This window comes from Beta vulgaris, chromosome 8 (assembly GCF_026745355.1).
Source record: "Beta vulgaris subsp. vulgaris cultivar EL10 chromosome 8, EL10.2, whole genome shotgun sequence".
NCBI lineage: Eukaryota > Viridiplantae > Streptophyta > Magnoliopsida > Caryophyllales > Amaranthaceae > Beta > Beta vulgaris.
This window is the reverse complement of record NC_079209.1, coordinates 1,511,646-1,538,426: the sequence shown is the minus strand read 5'-3', so window position 1 is coordinate 1,538,426 and position 26,781 is coordinate 1,511,646. Positions and strand designations below refer to the sequence as shown.

At 35.2% G+C, this 26,781-nt stretch overlaps 3 protein-coding genes across 3 annotated transcripts; 2 read left to right on the top strand and 1 right to left on the bottom strand.

Annotated features, from left to right (window-relative positions):
• Positions 1 to 211: 211 nt before the first annotated feature.
• On the top strand, positions 212 to 2,574 carry LOC104900551 (zingipain-2). Its single transcript, XM_010687988.4, has 2 exons — positions 212 to 712; positions 1,669 to 2,574. The coding sequence occupies exons 1-2, from the start codon at positions 235 to 237 to the stop codon at positions 2,238 to 2,240; spliced, it is 1,050 nt and encodes a 349-aa protein (XP_010686290.1). The 5' UTR covers positions 212 to 234; the 3' UTR covers positions 2,241 to 2,574.
• Positions 2,575 to 11,262: 8,688 nt separating this feature from the next.
• Positions 11,263 to 13,874, top strand: LOC104900552 (zingipain-2). The gene is made up of 2 exons (XM_010687989.4): positions 11,263 to 11,814; positions 13,048 to 13,874. Exons 1-2 carry the CDS (start codon positions 11,328 to 11,330, stop codon positions 13,620 to 13,622), a joined length of 1,062 nt encoding a protein of 353 aa, XP_010686291.1. The 5' UTR covers positions 11,263 to 11,327; the 3' UTR covers positions 13,623 to 13,874.
• A 4,277-nt stretch (positions 13,875 to 18,151) lies between these two features.
• On the bottom strand, positions 18,152 to 20,858 carry LOC104900550 (senescence-specific cysteine protease SAG12). Its single transcript, XM_057391377.1, has 2 exons — positions 20,345 to 20,858; positions 18,152 to 19,112 (listed from the first exon to the last, which is right to left on the bottom strand). Exons 1-2 carry the CDS (start codon positions 20,787 to 20,789, stop codon positions 18,523 to 18,525), a joined length of 1,035 nt encoding a protein of 344 aa, XP_057247360.1. The 5' UTR covers positions 20,790 to 20,858; the 3' UTR covers positions 18,152 to 18,522.
• Between the last annotated feature and the right edge of the window lie 5,923 nt (positions 20,859 to 26,781).

Here is a 26,781-nt window from a genome sequence, read left to right as displayed (position 1 = left end):
TTTGAAGAGCTGCATTTGACAAAAAAAAAAAAAACTATAATAAAATAACAAGTTTTAAAATCAACGCACGCATCGCGTGCATATAAGACTAGTATACCATAACATAGGGTGTCTATATAAGTAAGACACTTTCATAACATTCTACTCATCAAACTTGAAGCTTAAGAGTTAAGAGCGTAAAATAACTCTTAGGCTTATATTACAACAAAAAAAAAAACTCTTAGGCTTGTTAACATGGCTGCTTTCACAAACCAAAACTTCCAACTGTTATTATGCTTTGCCTTAGTCCTCCTCTTGGGTCTTTGGGCCACCCCGTCCTTGGCTCGTCCTCTCGACAATCACAAGTCCTTGTCGATTCGCGAGAGGCACGAGCTCTGGATGGCTCGACATGGCCGTGTATACAAAGATCAGATAGAGAAGGAGAAGCGTCTCAACATTTTTAGTAAAAATGTTGAGCGTATAGAGAATTTTAATGGCAATGCATCATCAAATAAGTTGTTCACATTAGGTGTTAATGCATTCAGTGATCTAACCCTTAAAGAGTTTGTAGCCACTCACACTGGTTATAAGAGGCAATTTCATTCCAAATCCATGTCTGGTTACTCCACGACCAATGGGTTAAGGTTTGATCAAAACCTCACTGACATGCCTCCCTCATTGGATTGGAGAGAACAGGGAGCAGTCACTCCCATAAAGGACCAAGGACAATGTGGTAAGATCGATAAGATCAAATATATCTGCATGATTAATAACATCTATTCTTCTACTAGAAGTCTAGAAATGCTTCCATCAATTATACTTTCTCCGTTTCTAAATAAGTGCAACACTTCTTGTTTTCATGTTTGCCAATGCATTATTTTAACCATTAATATCTTCAATTATCAATAAGTAAAAATTACTCCCTCCGTCCCATAATATAGTACTCACTTCTCATTTTTTACAAGAATTAAGAAAAATGGAAGGAGTTTTAGGATTTCACAAAAATACATATTTAAGTAAATGTTTATTGGGTATTTTTGTCTTGGAACTAGTTTTTTTTCTTTTTTTCCTTTAAAATAAAATGAAAGAGCAATAAATATTTCTTGAAATGGTGTAAAACAATAAATAAAGTCACATATTTTTTAAAAAAAAGTAAGGGTATTTTGGAAAGTTTCATGTAGAAATGAAGGATAATTTAGTCCAAATAAATTGACAAAAAAGAAACGGAGGAAGTAATAATTTTGAAATGACCATGTTTTTCGTAAACCCTAAATGACCAAAGCTAATTAAAGTTTAAACTGTGAATAGTAAACACTATGCAAATGTTGCACTTATTTAGAAACGGAGGAAGTAATAATTTTGAAATATACCTTATCTTTCACTAGCTTGCATGTTTCAAAACTCATTGAGTCATTCTAAGTATTTAACTATGTAAATTACTATGTGAATTTAATTGTATAGGAATATGAGTTAGTTATTTTATGCATTTTTACAAGTTAGGGGTTAGTTACCTTAGGACGAGTGCGTCAGTGCATGCAAACAAGAGATTTTTTTGTTTGTTAGTGCAAAATATAACACAGGGATATGCGATATAAAATTCCTTTTTTATGTGCAAAAAGGGACATTATTAGTACTAGCACTATATAGAAAAAACTTTCACATGATGCTTTTTTATTTACAAAATTTCAGGGTGTTGCTGGGCATTCTCAACAGTGGCAGCAGTGGAAGGGCTAAATCAAATCAATACAGGACAATTAATCTCACTCTCAGAGCAGGAACTCGTCGATTGCGTACAAGATAGCAATGGTTGTTATGGAGGCTCAATGACAAACGGTTTCGAGTACATCAAACAAAACCAAGGCCTATCGACAGAAGACGAGTACCAATACCAAGCTACACAGGGTCAGTGCGGCGCAACATATCCTAGCGACAATGCAGTGACAATTGAAGGGTACCAAAGGATTCCTCCAAACGACGAGGAAACTCTAATGCAAGCGGTTTCGCAGCAGCCTATCTCCATTGGTATAGACGCTAATGGGTTCGAGTTCCTGAACTACAATGGAGGGGTGTTCAATGGAGAGTGTGGCCAACAAATTAATCATGCTGTTACAATTGTTGGGTATGACACAGATACTGATGGAAATAATTATTGGTTGTTGAAGAATTCATGGGGAGAAACTTGGGGAGAAAATGGATATATGAAGATTATCAGAGATCAGAATCAATGTGGCATCACCTTATATGCTTCTTATCCTATATGATTTTACATACATGGAATGATGGAAGTGTCGGAGACACCGGAAGTATAATGGGTATAAGGATCGGAAATATAAGGGATATATAGAAAATAATATGTATAAAATAAGTAGAGCTGCAGCACCTACTTTATATAATAAAATAATAGATAACAATAAATGTATTATATTGTGTTGGTATATATATTACCTCATATTAGATGAGAAAATTATTACAATAACTTTTGTTACAAACTAAAATAAATGAGGTGGGACACCAACATTATTGTACGCCTTACACATAAATAACCTTTTGCTATTTTATTTTTAAGATTTCCCTTTAATTTCTCTTTATTGCAAATTAATCTCACAAATTCCTCCTCTTAATTTGCAATGTTCAATAATCTCTTGAATTTCTCAAAATTTTCTGAAGTTATTGCTTTAGTAAGCATATATGTTGGCTGATCATTGTATTGATGAACTCGAGCTGTATTTCTTCTTCATTGACTAATTCACGTATGAAATGATGTCGAATCTCAATGTGTTTACTTCTTGCATGAAACATTGGATTCTTCGTCATAGCAATAGCAGACATATTATCACAAAATATCGTAGTGGGGCTTCCTTGTTGAAAATCCAAGTCTTTTATAATTCTTCGCAACCAAACGGCTTCACATGTTGCTTTAGTGGCGAACATATATTCGGCTTATGCAGAAGAAAGTGCCACTGTTTGTTGTTTCTTTGAGTGCCACGATATTATTTTAGCGCCTAAACAAAAAATGTAGGCTGATGTACTCTTACGATCATCAATGAAACTAGCCCAATCAATGTCTGTGTAACCAATCAATTCTTTGCTATCTTCATTCTGGTATCTTAAACCTACTTTCTTAGTACCTTGAAGATATCGTAAAATTCTCTTTGCAGCAGCAAGATGAATTTTGCTAGGATTATTCATAAACCTCGATATCATGTTTATCGCTTGTGCTATATCAAGTCTAGTATGAGTTAAATAAATTAAAATAAAGAACCAACAGGACTTCTGAATATGTTAGGGTCATTCTTCTTATCTCCATCATCTTGACTTAACTTTTCATTCAATGCCATATGATTATTCACGGGTTTGCAGTTTTCCATGTGAGATTTCTTAAGTAGATCCATTGTATACTTTTCTTAGTTCAAGAAAATTTCTCCCTTGGTTTGTTTTACTTGTATACCAAGAAAGTATTTCATGAGTCCCAAATCTGACATTTCGAATTCATGCATCATGGACTCTTTAAAACTATTAATGAGTTTCATATCATTCCCGGTGTAGATAAGATCGTCAACATAAAGACAAACAATGAGAAAATTTCCATCATTGTTTTCTTTAATATAAAGTGATGGTTTAGTTTGACTCCTTTTAAAACCATTATTCATAAAATACTTGTCAATTCTGCTATTCCATACCCTTGATGCTTGCTTAAGTCCATAGGACGCTTTATTAAGACCATAAACCTTTTCTTCTTGCCCTGGAACTTCGTAACCTTGTGGTTGTTCCACATATACTTCTTCTTCTAACACTCCATTAAAGAATGAAGATTTCACATCAAGTTGATAGAAAAATAATTCTTTTGATGCACCTATGGCTAAGATCGTTCGGATAGTTTCGATACGAGCTACCGGAGCAAATGTCTCATTCAAATCAATTTCGAGGTTTTGAGAATATCCTTTAACCACGAGTCTTGCTTAGTGTTTCTGAATGTTTTCATCTTGGTCAAGTTTTGTCTTATAGACCCATTTTAAAACCAATTATATCTTTTTCTTTAGGACAATCTACAAGTTCAATTCCCATGTTTATTTTTCTCAATCATTGAAATCTCTTCATCCATTGCTTTTATCCAAACTTCTTGTTTTGATGCTTCCGTGAAACCAGAAGGCTCACATGCAAATAGGACTAATGTTGCCATGCTATTAGTCAGTGCTAATCCTGAACAATCATAATCATCTAAATAACCAGGCCTTTTTTTTTTCTTGTTGGATACCGTGAAACTTGAGGAGGCAATAATGTTCCTTGTGAGTCTGCACTTGATGTTGAGTTTAGAAAACTCTCCTAGTTTTCTATTGAGCCGCCATTTGTTGTTTTGGAAAATGGATCATGTGAAGATTGCTTCTTCTGTACAGGAACCAAATCTTGTATTTGAATATTATTTTCAGCATTCCATTTTCATTTTGCTGATTCATCGAATATCACATCTCTAGAGACTACAATCTTATTAGTTTGAGGATCTAGAAGACGATATCCTTTATATTCATCATTGTAACCTATGAAAAGATTTTTTCTTCCTTTTAGATCAAACTTAATTATCTTTACCTTGATCTTTATTCAAGGCATATGCAATGCATAAAATTTTAAGATGACTTACGACCGGTTTTCTACCATTCCAAGCCTCTTCAGGGGTCTTGTTATAAACTCCTTTAGTTGGAGAGCGGTTGAGTATGTAAACAAATGTATTTACAGCTTCAGTCCATAATTTTTTGGGTAGGCCCTTTTTATTTTGGTAAGTAAGTATATTAATAGCTCAACATCAACAGCCAAAGGCCTTTGGAACTCCAAAGCCTAACCACACCAATACTGTCACATTACAGCCTTTCAAACCACAAGCCATCAGTAGCTTTTAGTTTCTTTGGCAATCTATCCTGAATTCTTTTCTTTACATTATACTTGATATGTTCTATACAACTCTGTACACTCCTAATCTGCATATTTCACACAACATTGTTTCTTTCTTGCCACACAGCATAGATAGTAGCCACTATGCTTGAATTCATCACTTGTCTCCAAAATTTGCTAGCTCTTGATCTCCTGTGGATCCAGATAAATAGTTGGGAATAGTTCATGGTTAATGGATGAATACCCAACCACCTTTTAATCTGTTGTATGCATTTCCTACTGAATTTACATTCAAAAAATAGATGCTCATGAGTTTATGTGGTCCTGTCATAGATAGGACATTGAGTTGTTGAACATATCCCAATTGTATTCAGCTTCTCCGTAGTTTGCAATCTGTAAAGCATTGTCAACCAACTAATAACATAGTGCTTAGGCACATTGTGATGATCCCACACTGTAGCACACTAGTCCATCTTCACTCCATGATCCTCCAGCTGCTAATAGATGGTAGGAGTTGCATAAGTATGGGTACTCAGCCATCCTACTTCTAACTTCCTTGATATTTGGCTCTTGGCTTTACATATATATGTACTTTAGAGCCCAACTAGCAGATTGTGGAGCCTCATAGGTACCCCGCTGAGTGTCTTTAATATACATGCAATGCACCCACTTCACCCATAGGTTGGCATCTTTCATTGCTATACTCCAGGCTTGCTTACCCACCATTGCAGCATTCCACACCAATATGTTCCTGAACCCAAGACCACCATGATTCTTTGGCTTGCAAACCTCAGACCAGCTCACATACCCTGGTTTACTATTGTTACAAGTGCCAGTCCACAAAAAAGCTCTAAAAATATAGTTAACTTGTTTAAGTACAGCTTTAGGCAACAAGAACACTTGTGACCAATACACACAAATACTAAGGAGGACTGAATTTACCAATTGCCTTCTGCCACCATAAGAGATGTGCCTAGTGCTTCATACCCTAATTCTACCCACCATCTTTTCCACCAACTTATCACAATCAGCAGCAAATAACTTCCTTGTGGACATAGGAATCCCAAGGTACTTAACGGGCAGAGTACCCTGGGAAAACCTTGGACATGTCACTTACTCTTTGGCTCTCCTGTTGATCCATACCATAGCAGTAGAATGCAGATTTATTCTCATTTTCCCTGAGGCTAGTTGTTGCAGCAAATAATTCAATGCCTTATAATATCATGTTGATGGATCTATACTCCCCCTTGCTGAACATGATCAAATCATCTGCAAAGCATAGGTGGTTAATACCAAGGCTCTTGCACCTGGGGTGAAACCTGAATTCAGGTTGTTTGCCCATGTATTGCATAGTTCTGGATAGGTACTCCATGCACAACACAAACAGGAGAGGGGACATGGGGTCCCCTTGTCTAAGCCCCCTCTTGGAGTGAAAAAAACTAGTGGGAGTACCATTGAGCAACAGGGTGAAGGTTAGGGTTGAGACACAAGTCATAACCAGCTTCACAAAGGTACTAGGAAACTTTCAAAGTTATCATCATTTCCTTGAAGAATTCCTTGCTAACTGTGTCATAGGCCTTTTGAAGGTATATTTTTAGTAAGCATCCCTTCTGCTTTTGGCTTTTCCTATACATGCCAATGATATCCTGATATATGTGAGTGTTATGTAATATACTCCTATTTGAGACAAAAGCTCCTTGTGATTGTGACACCAGTTCAGGAAGCACAAGCTTAAGCCTAGTACAAATAAGCTTAGTGATGCATTTATACAAGACTGAGCAGCAAGAGATGGGCCTAAATTCACCTACACTGGTTGGACTCTTCACCTTAAGAATGAGAGTCAGAGATGTTACATTGATTGATTTCAAGAGCTTCCCTGTGCTGAAGAGGTCTTGGAGAACAGCAATGATATTCCTTCCTACTACTTCCCAACCGTCTTTATAGAAGAAGCTACTGTATGTCTGTACCCATTAAGGCATGGAGCCTTGTCATTAGGTATTGGCCATAAAGCTTGCTTAATTTCATCGGCTGAAAAAGAGTAATGAAGCAATTGTTGTTAGGCCTCTGTGAGAATGCTTCCTTCACTAATAATTTGTGTTTCACCCCACATCTATTTACCATTGTTTCTCCCAGTAAGGATGTATATTATCTGACAAAGGCATCCTTAACATCCTTCTCTTCCTTCATCCATTGTCCCTTTTCATTAAGAATTATATATATTCTATTAGTATTCCTCCTAGCTCCAATAGATTGATGAAAAAGCTTGGTATTATCATCAGCAAGGCTTATCCATCTCTCCTTTGCTTTATGCTTTAAGAAGTTAGTGTAAATGTCTTGGGCATGCTTATACATCCTATTGGCCTGCTTCTCAATACTAGCCAACTTAGTGTCATCAGGTCTTGCATGCATTTGAGCTTGTGCATATAACAATCTTTGTTCAGCTTGAATGGGCTGCATGAACATCTGAAAAACCTTGCTTATTGAATATTTTCAACTCATTTTTCAACAATTTCAGCCTCTGAGTGATTCCATACATCATACATCCTCTAATTGGATGTTGCCAAATTCTTTCAACATGTGTTTTATACCCAGGAGCTATAGTCCACATGTTGAAAAATATGAAAGGCTTCCTCCTATTCTGATCATTGTTTGCACTCATAACACCAAGGCAATGATCAAAATCCCCTTCAGGTAAATAGAACACTAAAGCATTCTCATACATGTCTCTCCACCCTTCATTAACCATGGCTCTATCAATCTTGGAAAACACCCTATGAGTCCCCTCCTGTTTCTTTGTCTAAGTAAAGAATCTTCCATTTTGCGTCATGTCTGCAAGGTCACAGTGCTCCACACGGTCCCTGAATTCTTCAGTCTCATGAAACCTCACCATAGAACCAACCCTTTCATTCATGTTCAATACAACATTAAAATCCCCTAAGATAATCCAAGGTTCATCAACCTTCACCTGAGCCAGCATATGCCATAATGCACATCTCTCCGCTACTTGTCATTCGAGTCATACACAAAGATACAGATAAATGGAGCTAATTGACCCTGGGGCTCCACTCTATAGTGTATCATTTGGTCTGTCATGACAACAACATTAATGGAGAACGCACCAGGAAGCCACCCAAGTAATATCCTCCCCTGATCCACAATACTACTATTGGTAGTGAAACACCACCCAGGACGAGACATAGATTTTGGTAAAGAATGGCCCTTTGGCAATCTTTACCTTAGTTCTCTAGGAGGCCAAACAGGTCAATTCTGTGAGTACTAATGAACTTCCTCACATTCTGTTGCTTTACCACCCTATTTAACCCCCTGACATTCCAGGCTAAGATACTATCCATGGACATCAGGGGCCTTTAACCCCTGCATCTCACCCTACTGACCTGTGTCCACTTCATAAAACAGCTCCTATGTTGTGGCATTAGTGAGAACATCAAACCTATTCCTCACTATAGTTGGGGTTGTTTGTGCATCCGCGCTACAGTTCAGGCTAGAGTTGTCAAAAAATGACTTGATCTGATAACCAAACCTGAATCTGTAATGACCTGTAACTGACTTGCACCTGAAATTTTGGCAAAACAGGTCATTTGTAACCTGACCTGTACCGGACATGATAATAACTGATACCTGCTCTTGACCCGTTACTCTATGACCTAAATCTGAACTGATACCACCAAAAAAGCCCGATAATTGAAATGATTTGACATGACAACAATCTGAACCCGATTCGACACCTGATCTGATTAGGACCTAAAATCGATTATAACTCGACGTAACTTCTCATTAACCCGACCTGTTTCGACTCGTTACCTGATTTTACTAGACTTGTTGCCACCCGGTATGTTATTTTACCCGACTTGTTGCTACATGTTACCCGATTTTACCCAACTTGTTAATTATTATTAACTTGACTTGTCATTGACTTCACCACATAGTAACATAAATCATAAACTAACATTGAATACTATAAAAAGACATATAACTAGATGAACTATTCAAGCATTAATTTCAATGAAATCTTAAATAATGATACTAATTTGAAGCAGCACCACACAAAATTCATGACATGTTCCATGCTCGAAGCGAACCGAACGTAGAGATGAAAATGGATCGGGTTCGGGATGGGTGGAGCGTCACCCGCTCCATCTGATCCATCCATCACCCGCATCCCTCTCCACCCGAATCCATCCATCCATTTGTAACCGGGTGAAACGAATGGCTCGGGTGATTAACGGGTGAAATCAAATATTATATGTAGAAATAAAGAAAAATATGAAAATTTTAATAACCAAGTATCCAACTATAATTTCCAGTACAACAAATAAATTATCCAACAATATTACAAATGACAGTTGCAATTTTTAAAATTTGCATGATGCATATGATTAAGTTTAACAATTAACACAACAATAATAAGCCCTATTGGTTGCTAGTAGCCTATTAGGCTATTACATAAGCAAGGAGCAACAACTTCTACATACTAGAAGCTCCAGAAACAACAAAGTCTACAACTACATCAATATTTCTCATACAACTTAGTGATAAAATTCAGCATCACAACAAACAATGTAGAGGCTCAAATGGAGGGAGGATTCTCATGCAAAAACAAAATCATCTTCACCCCCCTACAAAAAAAAAAAAAGAAGATTAAGCTATGTAAATAAATATTATTACCATATGTACAGTATTACAGCTTGATAAATAAAAGAAATTGCAAATTGATATAACATTCCAAGCCAAAACAACATTCTAATTTCTAACATCGTGCTCTTAAAATGAAAACACATCAGCAAGCCAACATCCATTCATTTAATCGACACAAGCAGTCTGAAATTACACTCGATGTTGAGTGAAATTCATTGAGAATCATCTGAAATTTGTTGTTGAGTGAAATCCAACGATTCTCTGAAAGTAAAATGTTGATATTACATGCTAACATCCGATGATTCTCGACGAATTTCAGAAATTCATTCATTTAATCGACCAAACAAAAGTCATCATTTGACGAAGTGCATTCTTACAAAAAATATTAAATTTAATGACAAAGTAAAGTAAGAAGAGTTTAATTTACTTACCTGGCTTCTTTTTCCGGCAACTTAGGCGTTTTCCGGCGAGGAAGAACTGAAGAGGGAGACCGGAGAATGGAGATGGTGGCTGGGAAAGAGGGATAGTGAATCAAGTTAGGATTTTGGCCTTTGGGAGAGATTATTATCAGCTTATAATTTTTGGGCCATGGCCTATGGCCTCTGTAATTTGTTAAAGTATATATCGTATTTATAAAAAATGGGTGATGGGTCGGGTGATAAATGGTTGATGGGTCAGGTGATGGGTGAAAAAAATTCACCCGAACCCGACCCAGATCCATTACTCGGTTATCCATCCCCCGCATTTCATCCGTTTATCTCGGGTTTTCACCCGCTTTTTAAACGTGGGTGGAGCGGGTGAGCGGGTCGTCCACTGGGTATTTTCACCCCTACTCGAAAGTGACCTGAAACCAAGTATGGTACGCACAATCAATAACTACCAACCTGAACCCGACCCCGAACCCGACCCAAACCGCTATTGTCCTGACCAAATAAGTATACGACCCATGCATGACCGGAACCTGAAAGCACTCGCTACAAACCTGCAATAAACCCGATCCGATACCACATGATCACGAAAGATGACCTGTTCTGAAATTAACTGCGCCGAACCCGACCGAACCTGAAAGAAGAAATGAACAGAGGAAGACCTGACCGAATTTCGATTATTCCCAACCTACACCCGACCTCTTTGATTTAATGACCTGATCGAACATGACCTCAAACCTAAGATGGCCCAACCTAAATCCCACTCTACTAACTGAATTGACCGCTCTAGTTCAGACTGGTGGTGAGAATGATTTTGCCAGAAAAGAATGAAAAACAAATTAAGAGAATTTTAAAAAATATGGTAAAAAATAAACCAACTATCAAAGAGGACGAAATGAAAGAGAAAGAAGAAGTAATTTATCGTGATTGGCTGCGAGATGGAAGCCTAATGACCTGCCTTATGTATATAACCTTGCAACTTACGTCCATAGTTTTTTTCTTAATTTTTGGAGCATAAGTTACGTCCAGAGATGATAGTGCACTTAAGCTTTACTTTCTAAAGATTGAACATCCGATAAATTTAGGGAGTAATCACTACTCAGTCGTCGTTTACTTATCGGCCGCCGAATCGCATTACATACCAATTTTTCCGAAAAACAAACACTTTGACTTGGAAATACTCACTAGTCACTGACCCATGATATTTCGATGGATGTTCTGCAATTAATTAACAAATTTAACAACGTATGTATTGGTTAAGAAAAACAAAAACCAGTGATATACAATAATAGGTTGCCTATATAAGTAAGACACTTTCATAACATTCTACTCATCAAACTTGAAGCTTAAGAGTTAAGAGCATAAAATTAATCAACTCTTATGCTTGTTAACATGGCTGCTTTCACAAACCAAAACTTCCAACTCTTATGCTTAGCCTTAGTCCTCCTCTTGGGTCTTTGGGCCACCCCGTCCTTGGCTCGTCCTCTCGACGATCACAAGTCCTTGTCGATTCACGAAAGGCACGAGCTCTGGATGGCTCGACATGGCCGTGTATACAAAGATCAGATAGAGAAGGAGAAGCGTCTCAACATTTTTAGTAAAAATGTTGAGCGTATAGAGAATTTTAATGGCAATGCATCATCAAATAAGTTGTTCACATTAGGTGTTAATGCATTCAGTGATCTAACCATTGAGGAGTTTGTAGCCACTCATACTGGCTATAAGAGGCCATTTCATTCTGAATCCATGTCTGGTTCCTCCATGACTAAAGGGTTAAGGTTTGACCAAAATCTCAATGACATGCCACCCTCATTGGATTGGAGAGAAAAGGGAGCAGTCACTCCCATAAAGTACCAAGGACAATGTGGTAAGATAACATGATTGATAACATCTTATTCTTCTAGTAGAAGTCTTGAATACTTAATTGCATCCTTTATAATTTTGAAATATAACCTTAGCTTTTACTAGCATGCATGTATGTTCCAAATAGGGATGGGCATGGGTCTAGGACCCTACCCGGACCCTGTTGGACCCGACTCTAATTTAAGATTTTGGGTCCAACTTTTTCAGACCCTAAGGGTCCAGGTCTGGGTCTGGGTCCAAGTGAATTCTTTAGGGTTCGAGTCTTCAATATTTGGACCCAGACCCGACCCTTGGACCCTAAACTTATTTAATAAATACATTTTAACTTTTTTTAAAAAAAAAAATGATTTTTCTAAAAGACTAAAACCTAAACTAAAACATCAAAACACTCATTTTGAACTCTTATGTAAGTTGTGTTTTTTTCATTTTTTTTCAGTTTCTATGTTTGTGTTGTTTCGTTTTTTTTTTTAGTTTATATGTTTATGAATTGTGTTTGTTACATTTTTTTTCTTCAGTTTAGTCAATTTATATGTTTGTGTTTGTTTCATGCGATTTTTTGGGTTTGTTTCATACAAATTTCAGATGATTATTGATATTAATAATGCTGAAAATTTGGTAAAATAAAGAATTTAGGCCTGACCCTCCAGACCCTCTAGACCCTCCAGACCCTAAGAGTTTGGGTCAGGGTCCAATTTTTTCAGACCCTTAGAGTCCGGGTCTGCAAAAAAAATTTAGGGTCCGGGTCTAGGATCCAACTGGACCCGACCCAGACCCAGACCCGACCCTTGCCCATCCCTAGTTCCAAAACTCTTTTGAGTCATTCATAGTATTTAACTATGTAAACTACTGTGTGAATTTAATTGTATAAGAATATACGTAAGTTATTTTATGTCTTTTTACAAGTTAGGGTTTACTTACCTTAGGACAGTGCGTCAGTGCGTGCAAATATGAGGTTTTATTTTTGTTAGTGCAAAATACAACACAGAAATATGTGGTATAAAATTCCTTTTTTTATGTGCAAGAAGGGACATCACTATTTTTTTTTCGATCCATAGTTACCAAGGCATTATAAAGTACAAAGAAAGGGAGAAGGGATTCGAATTTGTGACTAATCATTCACAGCACCTCAATTTTAACCACTAAGCTAAGACATCCTTGATAAAAAAGGACATTACTAGTACTAGCACTATATAGAAAAAACTTTCACATGATGCCTTTATTATTTACAAAATTTCAGGGTGTTGCTGGGCATTCTCAACAGTGGCAGCAGTAGAAGGGCTAAATCAAATCAAAACAGGACAATTAATCCCACTCTCAGAGCAGGAACTCCTCGATTGCGTACAAAACAACAATGGTTGTCAAGGAGGTTGGATGACAAACGCTTTCGATTTCATCAGACAAAACCAAGGCCTGTCGAGGGAAGACGAGTACCAATACCAAGCTACAAAGGCTCAGTGCCGCGCAACATATCCTAGCGGCAATGCAGTGACAATAAATGGGTACCAAACTGTTCCTCGGAACGACGAGGCAACTCTAATGCAAGCAGTTTCGCAGCAGCCTGTTTCCATCACCATCGACGCTAGTGGGTACGAGTTCATGCACTACAAAGGAGGGGTCTTCAATGGAGATTGTGCCCAAAACTTGAGTAATCATGCTGTTACAATTGTTGGGTATGGCACAGATACTGATGGGACTAATTATTGGTTGTTGAAGAATTCATGGGGAGAAACTTGGGGAGAAAATGGATATATGAAGATTATCAGAGATCAGAATCAATGTGGCATTACCTTATATGCTTCTTATCCTGTATGATTTTACATACATGCATGGGAGAAACTAGATAGACAAAAGCCAGATACATCATGCATGCATGCATGGGCAGATGGGCTGACTTTGGCGAATGTTTTGTGCTGGCTTGAGCATAGTTTATTATAATATATATCGTGTTTGTTTATTAGGTATTTTATTTTGATCATCACAAGTGTGCCATATAGGGTCACACTCTTTTGTAATACCGTTGCGTTAAGCATTAATTATTTATGAAAAATGTTATACTTATTGATACATGCTTCGGAAAATGCGAGGATATTGTTGGAACACAAGGTGACACTCAAGAAGGGGGGTTGAATTGAGTGGTGAAATCTAATTAATCGTTTTTCGCCAAATCTCTTTTATGGCACCGTGCCTGGCACTGGGTCAAACACTCGTAAATCGCTGATTTGAGTTTTTGCGAATAATAAACTAAAAGTATATGAGATTTGATACGCAAACACAAGATATAACGTGGTTCAATTTCACTTCTGAGATCTACGTCCACACGAAACAAAAATCTTTATTTCTTTGAACCCTAAAATATCAAACTCTTGATACAATAAGATTCCCCCACTACTAACCCTAGTAGTGCCAATCAACCTTTAACTCTAAGAATTGGAACTCTCTATAATAGTGAAATTACAGAAAGAAAACGACCCTCAATTATGTGCTTCTTAGTCAAGCAATTAGAGGACAATTACAATCGTATAACAGTTACTTGAATCTGACTCGCTCAGTGCTATATATGCTTAGTGCCTTAGGAAATAGTTTTCAGCTCTTAATATTTCTGATTTTTCTCTCTGAAAACGTGAGATATAAAAGTGAATAATAAACCCTTTTATAGGACTTGGTTTGGACGACCATCCTTGAAAATTATCTTCACCTTTTAATCCGTAATTTAAGGGATTTAATTCTCTTTTAGAAAAACAAACTTTATCTTTTTCTATCCTTTATTTTTAATCTCAAAAAGATAAGTTTTCCATATTAGATTTTCTTTTCAACTCAAATTCTGTTTTTATCAAAAAGTATTTTCAAAAATCTATTTTATAAAATCTGATAAAACACGTTTTATAAAACATATTTTTAGTAAAACTCGATTTTATAAAAATCTTTTATCATAAAATACGTTTTTATAAAACACGTTTTTATTTTAAATCTTTTGTTTTATTTTGAAAACTAATTTCCTTTTTATATAGACATATAATGTTAATATAATTATTTATTTTTTTAACTCTAAGAAAATAATAATTATACTAACTTTATATTTCTATATTTAGCACATAGCATATCACCAAGTTCGAGCATATTACATTTGAATACAAAGTAACTATTCTAAGGAACATATAAACTTGACTTCAATCTTAATTCTTCTTTTCTTCAAAGTCTTCATTTGTTTATTCCTTTCTTCATTCATCTGTTGTAACTGTTAAATACTTTCATACTAAAACATATTATATTAATTTTCATCATCAAAACATAACATGTACATGCACAACAGATATAGTATATATTTATACATCATAAATTTTCTTAAAGTTTTGAATATATTGGATCTATTTGGCAATATTAGTTGAAATTGATAAATTAGCTGAAATTGATAAGGTAGTAGTTGAAATTTATAAGGTGCTCAAACCGACAAATTAGCTTATTAGATTAACTGTTTGGCAAAGTTGCTTATGTTGCTAAATTATTTTGGCAAAATTAGTTTTGTATTTTTCAAAAATTTCAATCACCTAATTTTTATTATTTAATTGTTTTTGAACTTAGCAACTTCAATCATTTTAACCAACTAATGTTTTTTTTAGGTACTTTCTAAACACTATTAATTATTTTAGCATCTAATATATTCTATCACCTTATCATTTAAGGTAACTAAAAATATGTTTCTCCAAACATAGCTATTATCTCGAAATATTTCCTTTTTTACATGAGTAAAAACAATTTTACCCAAAGTATATGAACAAGTCAGCTATAACATGCACAACAAGAATATCACCCTTTTCCGTCCGCAAAAATCGGACGCTAAAAAGGCGGGATCAGACGCTAAAGAGATTAGCGTCCGTCAACGGACGCTAAAAGACTGATGCAAAATCCTTGGTCGCTAATTCTTCAATTAGCGTCCCCCAAGCGGACGCTAAATATTTAGCGTCTGCATTTTGAGATTTAGCGTCCGATTCTAGAGTCGGACGCTAATTAGCGTCCGATTCTGATGTCGGACGCTAATTAGCGTCCGATTATCAGACGGACGCTAATTAGCGTCCGATTATAAGACGGACGCTAATTAGCGTCCGAATATAAGACGGACGCTAGTTTGTAAAATCGGATGCTAATCTTGGATTCTAAAGTTGTACTCACTTTTTAATTTTTATGCTTGTTTTGTCTTTTTTTTTTTACGCCGAGTCTGGTTTTTTCTTTGTCCTTTTTATTTTTTATGCTTGTTTTGTCTTTTTTTTTTACTCACTTTTAACTTTTGCTTTTTTCCATTTTTGCTTTTTAAAATTCACTCTTAATTATTATAAAAGTAATTAAATACCTATAATACAAACCAATAATAAGCTAAACAAGTACAAACAAATGAAAAATGAAATATTTTTATTTAAATATAAAAATACTTATACAATATATTGAAAAATATCCCATAATAATACAATCTGAAACAACAAACTTAAAAAATTACACTCCAACTTCAATATTGCAGGTACAAGAATCCATAATCTGGAGCTCAAATCCAACTCCAATCTTGAAGAAATCCAACTTTAAATCAGGAACAAACCTTGAATATCTTCTATCTGCAGCAAACATGTAGAACAAAATCAAAATATTTTCCCAAAAATAACCCCTAAATCGAATTTAAAAACTTTATACAGAATGTTTTCCAAAAAAAAATGAAAAAAAGGAAAAAAAAAAAAGAAAAATTAATTCCCAAAAAATGGAAAAAAAGAAAAACTGATTCCAAAAAAAGAAACATTGAATACCAAAGAATGAAAAATCGAACGCATAAAAATGAAAACAAAAAAACGAAAATAAAAAGTTTTAAAATCAGAAAACGAAAACCATTATGAGAAAAACGAAAAACTAAAAACTAAAAATCAAAAAACCTAAACAACCCAGCACCCCCACAGACCCAAACAACCCACATCCCAGATCTGACCAACCCACCCAAACAAACAACGAAATTAACAACCCAGATCCATAACCCATGACCAACCAAGAAATGAACCAAGATCTATAACCCACAAACCCAAAAATTTATCTAAAATGGACAAAATCAAAAAACGAAAATCAAAAATCGAAAAAAAAGATAAATCAAAAAACGAAAATAAATGAAAAAACGAAAATAAAATCGAAAAATGAAAAAAAACCAAAATAAAAACCAGAAACGGAAACAAAAAAATTAAAAAAAAATAACCCACTTACCTTCAAATCAAAGCGGCTGGGGACGAAGCGGCGGAGCATGGGGACAAAGCGGGGGCGGTTGAGTTTTCAGATCTAGAATAGAGAAAAAAAGAGAAGGAGAGATGAGAGAGAAACGAGAGTAAATAGATGTGAGAGAGAGATGAGAGAAAAATCTGGGTGGGTTGAGTGAATAAAGAGAGAGAAAATGAAAGGAATGAGAGAGAGTGAGATGCGTGATGTCTGATGGAGGAGAGATATGAGAGAGAGGACAAGGGAGACGAGAGAGTATAAGGGAGGTGAGAGAATGAAAGGTGAGACACAGAATGAGGGTCGACTTTGATTCTGATATATGAGTTTATTTAGGTACGCCAGGCCCCTAATTAGCGTCCGTCCGACAGATGTTAAATTTTAGATAGCGGACGCTAATTAGCGTCCGTTCCAAAAACGGATGCTAATTTTCGAAAAACGGACGCTAATTAGCGTGTGTCCCGAAAACGGATGCTAATTTTTGAAAAACGGACGCTAATTAGCGTCCGCTCAAAAACGGATGCTAATTTTCGAAAAACGGACGCTAATTAGCGTCCGTCGAAACTACGGACGCTAATTTTCCAAAACGGACGCTAATTTGCGTCTGATTGCGGCGGACGGTGAATTCAGACGCTAAAAGCGCGGATTCTTATTGTGATGGCCATATTAGACTCTGTTTGGGGAAGCATTTCAGGTGACTTAAATGATAAGGTGCTACAATTTTAAGTCACCTTATATGATTAGTGGTGTTTGGTGGAGGAACTTAAATAAAATTTAAGTCCAAAATTTGACTGAAATTGAGTTGGAGTAAAATATAGCGTCTGAGATCATGTACTGAATTTTTTTATCTTTTTAAGCCTAAAAAGATATATATCAGCTACAATCATAAATAATTTTACCAAACAAGTTATGCAATCAGCTAACTTATCAGTTTCAGCACGTTAGCAGTTTCAGCTGCTATCTAATCAGTTTCAGCTGCTATCTAATAAGTTTCAACCACCTTATCAGTTTCAACTCCACTTCAACCATTATTGCCAAACATAACCTTAGTGACACAAACATACATAAAGATATGAATTATCAAAACGAAAAACATTTACTTCTTTCTTACATATATAAGCATCCCCAAATTTACAAGTAGATGGAACCTAGCTAACTTTTGTACACTTGATCAATCCATACTACATATACATACAAGATACTTCACCTGTTATCAAGATAAGTTCTAACCCCACATATTACACAATTTCATAATCTAGACCCATATAATACAAGTTCATCAATCATGCACACATACAACAGTAACAATATAATCTTCCTCGAAAATGAAGTATAATATAAAGCCAGCCACCAGGAGGCAAATTATATATTATTTTTTTATAAAGTAAGGAGAAACTTCGATAAATTGGGGAATAAAGGAGATCCCGACTTGCCAAGGTAAGAATCGATCTCAGGACTCCTGAAATCAGTAGGCAAATTATATTGGATAAGAAGCTTTCATAGCAATACCACAAAGGCCTTCTTTAGCACCACCACCTCTCTTAATCCTTATATAACCTTTCTCACCCCACTTAGTCCCCCATGAATTCTTCACCAACCAATACTTACTCCCATCTTTCTCTTCAACTCCAAACCCTATAACAGTCACAGCATGATCAAGCTCAGTCCCACACTCTCCCTTAAACACCCCACCAGAGTAGAACTGGAAGTCGAACCCGCCGCCTTCGATCCCAACAGACACTGGCTGGTGTGACACAGCCATAAACAAGGCTTCCTCATTGTTCTCAGGGACATCCTCGTATCCGTGGATCGAGACTGCGCCTGTGGTTGCTCGTTTAGCATTGCAGCTACCATCGGATGCCTTGTAAGGGTATTTGGCCTCGGTGGTTAGCCCACCGTTGTGCTTGATGAAGTCGAAGGCTGTGTCCATTAGGCCACCTTCGCAACCCTCGTCGAACTCTGTGTCGCAGTCGACGAGCTCTTGTTCGGAGAGAGAGACTAAGTTGCCTGTTTTGATTTGGTTTAGGCTCTCTATGGATGCTACTGCGGAGAATGCCCAGCAGCAACCTGTAGTTTTTAACAAAAGTTTACCATAATGAGCCACCCACAAAATTATGTACTTCCTCCGTTTCAATTGAGTTGTGACATTTTTTATTTCACGAAATTTCAAAATAGTTGTGATACTTTTATTTTAGGTAATAATTTCTCTCTATCTCTCTTATCACATGGATCACTTTTATTTTTTTTCTTTCTCTCTCTCTCCTCTCCAAAAAAAATGTCTAAAAATCCGTGATTTTAAAAGTGTCACAACTAAATTGAAAAGGAGGGAGTATATATATATCATTATCGTTATCACTATTTACTACTGTTTAAATCATCAAAAATTATTAAAAGAGACGGTCTAATTTTAATATAAAAGTAGACCTAGTAACTAAATGGATTAAACTAGTGACCGAAATAAATTAACCTAGTAACTATTGGGCTTCAATATTGGGCTTAGCATTGCCTAATTTTAATTTAAAAGTAGGCGGTCTCTTACAAGACAAATTCTTAAATCATAAGGTTAGTTTAGTTAGATTGATTTTATTTAATTTAATTTAATTTTCTCAAATTAAACTACTTGAAGATTTACAACAATAGATCGATTGGTAAGAAATTTAGCTAGCTTACTTGATAAAGTAATTAAGTACTTCCTCCTTTTCATATTATTTGAAACGTTTCTCTCGATGCACTTGTCAATGTGTAACCTTTATTATCAAAATCTGCAATTTCTTATAAGAAATTTTTTTAAAAAATTGATATTTTGAAACTACGTGTTGCGATACATCTAAAAGATCCTACGTACATAACTATATTTTTCGTTATGTTAAATTCGCAAAACACGATCAAATAGGAGTGGATGAATAGTAAAAAAGTCAAAATTATTCCAAATATTTTAACTATTTTAAAACAGAGGAAATATGTAATATGATACTAAAAGAAAAAAGAAACTATAACACATACTAATTTATTAACTTTTTGGGGCAAAATCCTGTAGGAAGCGAATTCACAATAACTTGCCATGACTCTTGAGAGAGTGATATTTTATTCTAGGTGACGTAAGTTACTTTTTAGAAAGAACATAATCAATTACGTACTCACAATAAGTTATTGTAAGTCCACCTCAGGCAATCAGATGACTTGCTAGGTACTTCATCAGATGATTATACGCTTTATAAATGTATAATAAGTACGTAGTTACGTTACAACATTAAGCAACAGAAACAAAATAGACAAGATGAAGAGCTTATAAATCTTACCACAATCACCTTGGTCTTTGATGGGAGTAACAGCTCCTTTTTTCCTCCAATCCATTGTTGATGATGAAGCATAAGTTACATTTTCATATCTAAAAGTTTTTGATTTTGATTTTAACACAACACCAAACTGTTTAGATTGCTTCTTATAACCAGTACGAGAAGCTCGAAACTCCTCGTTGGTTAAGTCAGCAAATGCATTAACACCTAGGGTAAAACCTCTATTCATTTTATTTAAAAGTTCAATACGTTTAACATTTTCATTGAATATCTTAAACCTTCTTGTTTTCTCTACATCGTTTGTGTATACTCGTCCATGAATATTCATCCATTTTTCGTGTTCTATGATCATCGATGGCTCGTCGTCGAGGAGGCGAGACGAGGCTAATGAGCCCCAAAGTGCTAGAACAAAGAGAAGTATAAAACAAAGGTTGCTTAGTAAAGCCATGGATATAATGCTTATACTTTTTTGGAAATATGTTAGAGAAGTGGTGTGTTTACTTGTTACTAGTTTTAATTTTGCATGGGATTTTATAAGCAAAAATTGATGTAACCTTTGATGTAATGTAATTCGTTATTTTTAGTTATTGTTGGAAGATTGATTTAGGATGAGATATATCCCTTTCTTCTATCCTTTTCCGTGATGACGATGCTTTAAGTTTTTGAACAGTTAATTACCCAACAGTTTTAGATGGTCCTTTCTTTTCTTTATAATGGTTTCATTTGTTTTTTATCCAATACATACATGTATACACACACAAACACACATGATAACACTTCTTATGTATATAACCAAGCAAGGCTTGGCCCAGTGCTAAACATCATAACCCTTTCTAATTAAAAAAATAATCCTTTTGAAGATTGACTCTATAAAAAAATGGTTATAATTTAACCAAATAAAATAGATTACATATTAGTCGAAAAGAATTATTACAAAGTAATTCTCATATATTCATATAAGGAGATCCGACTTCAAAGGTGTCCAACTACTGTTAAAAGAATAGGACCTCAATTTTCTTGGAGTCCAATTGTTTTTCTATAACAATGTATAATATCTCTTGCATATGCTATCATAGAATTAAGGGAGGTTTAGTGGTTGTAGAGTAGTAGCATTTTATTGGTGGTTAGGTTGAGTCCGACTATAAGAGCTGGAACAACATGTTTTGGTATTTTAATAAATTTATGTCCATTATTCTTTTTCTTTTTCGCATATGAGGAGGCATATTTTTCTTGTCCTTCCTTTTATTATTTTTTCACTAGCTTTTCTTTTTATTGTTACAAAGGATTGCATAACTTAAGAAGTTATGGCAAATAGGCTATTACAACTCTTAGATAGCAAGTCCACAACTCTGTATAGTAATTAGGGGGGGGGGGAACTATTTTACTCACTAGCTAATTAGATAATATGTCCCTTACCATACTTCGACACAAATCCTTAATTTGCTCATTCATGCCCCATTTGCTTTAGTTATTTGCGTCGAACATTATAATACATCCGATGTACATGATTCACCCACCCATTTGCTTAAGTTTTTGTATCGAATGCACCTTAATTAAATCTGATGCACACACATGCAAATGATTCGCCTCTTGCCTTATGATGCATCAGTTTTTCAGTTATGCGAAATAATTTATGAGACACAAATCAACGTTTTTCTATTAGTGTACAAAATTTTTTTCAAATATTGATTTCCATCTCCTTTCCCATTTCTATTTATGGTTTGATTTGTTTAGGGCCTACTACAAAAGCTGCATAGGTCCTCGATTCTCCAAATAGATCCAAACGACCCATCATAAGGATTGTTCTTATAGAAACCCAACTTTCTCTAAATATATGTATCATTTTTTTTAATGAAATGACATAGTATATTAAGTAGTAGAAATTATGAAAAGTTGTAAAAATATACAAGGAATTGAAGGAAATGAGACGTAACAAGGCTTTGCACTACAATGTTATAGAAACATTAGGGTGAACGTTATAAAACTTTGACCACAACAGCCAAATTAAAGCTCATCAAGCATTAAAGCAGTGAGAGGCAGTGATAATCCAAGTTTGAGAACTTTTTTTCCATCATATATGCTTGTCTACGTGCCTTACGAAACACTCTGATTTAGACCTTTCTCTTGATTCCATTTGGGTCATTTTTTTCTCCATTATCATTAAATATGGTCATTTCACGGTAATGCGGGACAAGCTAACTAGCTAAGTAGTAATTGATCCAATTGATTACTAAGTTGCTCTTCGGTGGAATAATGCAGTACACTAATATTATGCGAATTTCTGTTCATTTCTTCACTAAAAGTAATTCAATAGAAGAATAAAAATACTTCACTAAAAAGTCTAGAACTATAAGTATTTGATTGGATTCCTATAGTGGATGACGCAATCGCAAGAGTATAAATAGTATAGTGCGGAGATGATACCCATAAAAAAGAACAAAACACGTTCTTGAAAATAACTATTACATTAAACACAAATTATTAGAATAAGTTATCTATTCAGGCTACATTAATTATTATTCTAACAAACTCATTTCGTTTAACTCTAACTTAACAATATCCCTAAACATCTCGCACCAACTTAATCGTCTATTTTCTTTTCCTTCCTTTGTTTCTCTTCAAATCTCGAAGTACAACAAACAATTTTAATAAATAAGTCAGCATTCTTATTGAATGGATTAAACTAGTCACTAAACGGATTAAACTAATCACCAAATGAATTAAAGAATTAAAACTAAATGTATTATATTGGTCACTAAATAGATTAAACTATAGGTGGTCCAAACTTTCCTTAATATTGGGCTTGAGTTGTTATCTAATTTTAAATTAAATGGTTATTTCACCAAATACCCCTGACAAAAAAAATTTATTCACCAAATACCCCCACTTTTTTGAAATTCACCAGATACTCCTAATCTTTAAAAAAAATTCACCAGATACCCTAAATTTAAAAAAAAAATTACCCAAAATGCCTTTTTGACTAACAGATGGTAGTGCTCCATTGACTAATTAACTCTAAAAAACCCTAAATAAACCTAATTAAACCTAACTAAAGCCTAAACTCTCCACCCCCTTCCCGGCAACCCCCATGCAGACCCCCTTTCTCGGTAGCCCCCCTCCCCTCGCCTCCTTCGCGCCTCCCCTCCCCCTCCTTCCCTCGCGCCTCCCTCACTAGCACCCCTTCCCCCACGCAGCCCCCGCCTCCCCTCCCCCTCCCTCACTCTCGCCGTCAGACCGCAGCTCCCCCTCCCCCCATTCCCTTCCAATCGAAGTGGCAGATAATCTACCATTGTCGAAAATTGTGACTGAGTTCGAAGGGGTGTGACGGCTCGGGATTCGCAGTTTTCCGACAGGAGAGGGGGAGCGACGAGTTCGAAGGGGATTCGGGATGTGGGTGGAGGGGAGGTGCGGGTTGTGGATGGTGGAGAGATGCGAGCTGGGGTGGTGGGGGGTTGCGGGCTAAGGGTGGTTGGGCATGGTGGGGGATTTGCGTGGGTGGAGGGAGGGATTACGTGGGGCGGCGACGAGAGTGGGGGAGGGGTTGTGTGGCTAATGCGGGGGAGGGGGGCTGGTGGGGGTGGTGGAGTTGGGGTTGGGTGGGGGCCTGGTGGGGGGGCTGGGGTTGGGTTAGGCCTAGTTAGGGTTTTTAGGGTTAGTTAGGTTTTTAGAGTTACTAGGGGTAACTTAAGGTTTTCTAGGGTTAATTAGGTTTATTAGGGTTAATTAACGTTATGACTAATAATGAAGTTAATCGTTGTTAGTCATTAAGGGCATATGGTGATATTATTTAAAGGTTAGGGGTATCTGGTGAATCTTGAAAAAAGTGGGGGTATTTGGTGAATAAATTTTTTTGTCTAAGGTATTTGGTGAAATAACCGTAAATTAGAAGTAGGAGGTCTCTTACAAGACCAACTGTACATCAAATAATATTTCCTTCGTTCTGAGATAAGTGAAATACTTTTATTAAAATCTTTCACATAAAAAAAAGTTTTTTACTTATATTAGAAAGGATGAAATATTAAAGATATGGATCATTGTAAAACATATTTGTACAGTAAATAGTTTCCATTATCTGGTAGAAAATCTATTAAAAAACACTTATTTTTTCTATAATTTAACAAATCTATATACTTCCTCCGTTCTATAATAAGTGAAATACTTACTATTTTAGAACGTCTCAAAATGAGTGAAACATACCTTAAATGGAAAAAAGAAAGTTATAAAATGGCAAGAATAACCATCACAAACTTGTGTAGTTTGCTTTTCTCTCTCCTCCTTTTGATAATGAAAAGGGGTATTTTATGACTTTTTGGCTTTTTAAAGTGATGTTTATTAAATCTTGTGTCCAATTGTTATGTTTCAATTATTATGAAACAGAGGAAGCATGTTGTATCACTACTTTTATGAAACAACTAGTGGTTGGGCGTAGATGGCCCACGCTATATTTTTCTAGTGTGCTAACAAAAAGAGAATAAGTTAATTATTAATTATTAGTGGGAAATGGAATATGATGGTTTTATATAATTAAGAGATATAGCTTAGAAGTAAGCATGATATTTGAAGTAAAAATTCATGGGGTACATTTGAGTAAACTCTTATGTCATATCAATTCAAACACATTATAATTAACTTAACTTTTGGTTTTCATTATATCATCATTAATCTTGATAAAAGAAGCAAAAGAATGATTTGTTTCTCCAATTCATACTTGCATCAGGGTGTGGGTTCAAAATTTTACATTAATAATGTTCCAATAAATAAACGTCGTGTTGGGGGGAGACATGAAGTCGCCTTGGTTTCTACATTTCTTACCCACTCTTTTGAATATTACTAGTGAATGTTCACGACAATGCCAGAAATTGATTCTTTTTGTAATTTATTGTCTAGTGAGGAAAAATTGATATCATAAAAATTTGAATAATACACCCTTAAAAGTCTAGAAAAGAAAGCAATAGCTTAACTATCTACAAAAGTTTATGTCTACAATACTATATTGTTATTACCATAAATGTGTTAGGTATTTAACTACTCGTGTAAGTCTTTCAATGAGATATAATTACAAGACCTTATTATATTCTATTTTAAAATAATAAACAATGATGTTATGTTAGATTTTTTTTTTTTTTGATCCAAGAGAGGTAAAAGATACCAAAAGAAAACAAACAAACTAACAGAACCTTACTACCTACCACATGATGTTATGTTAGATTCATAGTTAAGCTCTTACTTTTTATTTCAGATGTCTTGTGTTCGATATCTTGTAGCTACACAAAGTTTTTTTTGTGATTGAGGGGTTTGACATGCAAATACAGCATTTGCATTAGAGTCTTAAAGGAGAGTGTCAGGTGAAACATAGACTTTTTTAATAACATCTTTTAGTATATTCGTATAGATAATAGATTGTAATGCTTATTTATTTATCATTTGCAATTTTTATTATTTAAATATTTAAAAAAACAAGGATTTAATAATTGGAACTATAATTTGGTTACATATAGAAGATGTTTTGCTTCTCTTCACTCTCCCACCAACCCTCGAACCCTTGTCCTCTAGTAACCAATTGAATGGCTTACGCCAATGAGGCACAAGGAGGGTCGATATATATAGAAGATGTTAGCATATGATCGTCATGTTAGCAATAATAAAGTTGCATTATGTTAGTATATGAGGTGAGGTGAGGTAAGGTGATACGTATTTATGTAGTGGCCTATAATTTTTATCCACGCTATTTAAATTACTTTTCTTTATAGTTGTTAGCTTAGAAGATGGTAGTTTCAAGTAATATATGAACAAAGTACCAAATGTATATTTGAATTAATTGAAACACATTGCAGATACCCCAACCCAAATGCCGCCTAAAGAGAATTTTAAGTACAAAAAAAAACCATCACTAATCTTCATCCAAATCCCTTTGTATATATAGTCATTTTAATACTTTTGCTAGTTTTTGTCCTTCACACTTTTCTTTTTTCAAGGTCTAAATCTTTGCTCTTTTCATTTTTATTTCTCCGCTCATAACGATTATTCTATATGACTTTAATAAGTCATCATTGACCCTTATTTCTTGAAGGAAAATGTTATATATAGTCCTTAGGGCTAAATATAAAAAGTTAAAAATGAAAATATTAAGCAATAAATAAGCATTAGTTATATCAATTGAAGTGTGATTGTGTAATTAATTATTCAAATAATACTATTTTAGAAAATGTATTTAATACTTATATGTAGCCTTTAAGGCTATGTATAACATTTTTCCTATTTATAACTTTTTATATGTAGCCTTGAGGGCTACATATAACATTTTCCATGAAACTCCCTCCGTTTCAAAATATAAGTCGTTTAAGGTTTTTGCACACAAATTAAGAATGTAGTTCATTTTAGTTTGATTTGCATGGGTAATAGAAATTGACATTAAATATTGTATTGATAATACAAAATAA

Coding starts and splice junctions, on each gene's coding strand:
- LOC104900550 (XM_057391377.1), bottom strand. CDS start 20,789: ATGGCTTTACTAAGCAACCTTTGTTTTATACTTCTCTTTGTTCTAGCA. Junction 19,113..20,344: donor CAAAGACCAAGGTGATTGTG/GTAAGATTTATA, acceptor TAAAAACTACAG/GTTGCTGCTGGGCATTCTCC.
- LOC104900552 (XM_010687989.4), top strand. CDS start 11,328: ATGCTTGTTAACATGGCTGCTTTCACAAACCAAAACTTCCAACTCTTA. Junction 11,815..13,047: donor AAAGTACCAAGGACAATGTG/GTAAGATAACAT, acceptor ACAAAATTTCAG/GGTGTTGCTGGGCATTCTCA.
- LOC104900551 (XM_010687988.4), top strand. CDS start 235: ATGGCTGCTTTCACAAACCAAAACTTCCAACTGTTATTATGCTTTGCC. Junction 713..1,668: donor AAAGGACCAAGGACAATGTG/GTAAGATCGATA, acceptor ACAAAATTTCAG/GGTGTTGCTGGGCATTCTCA.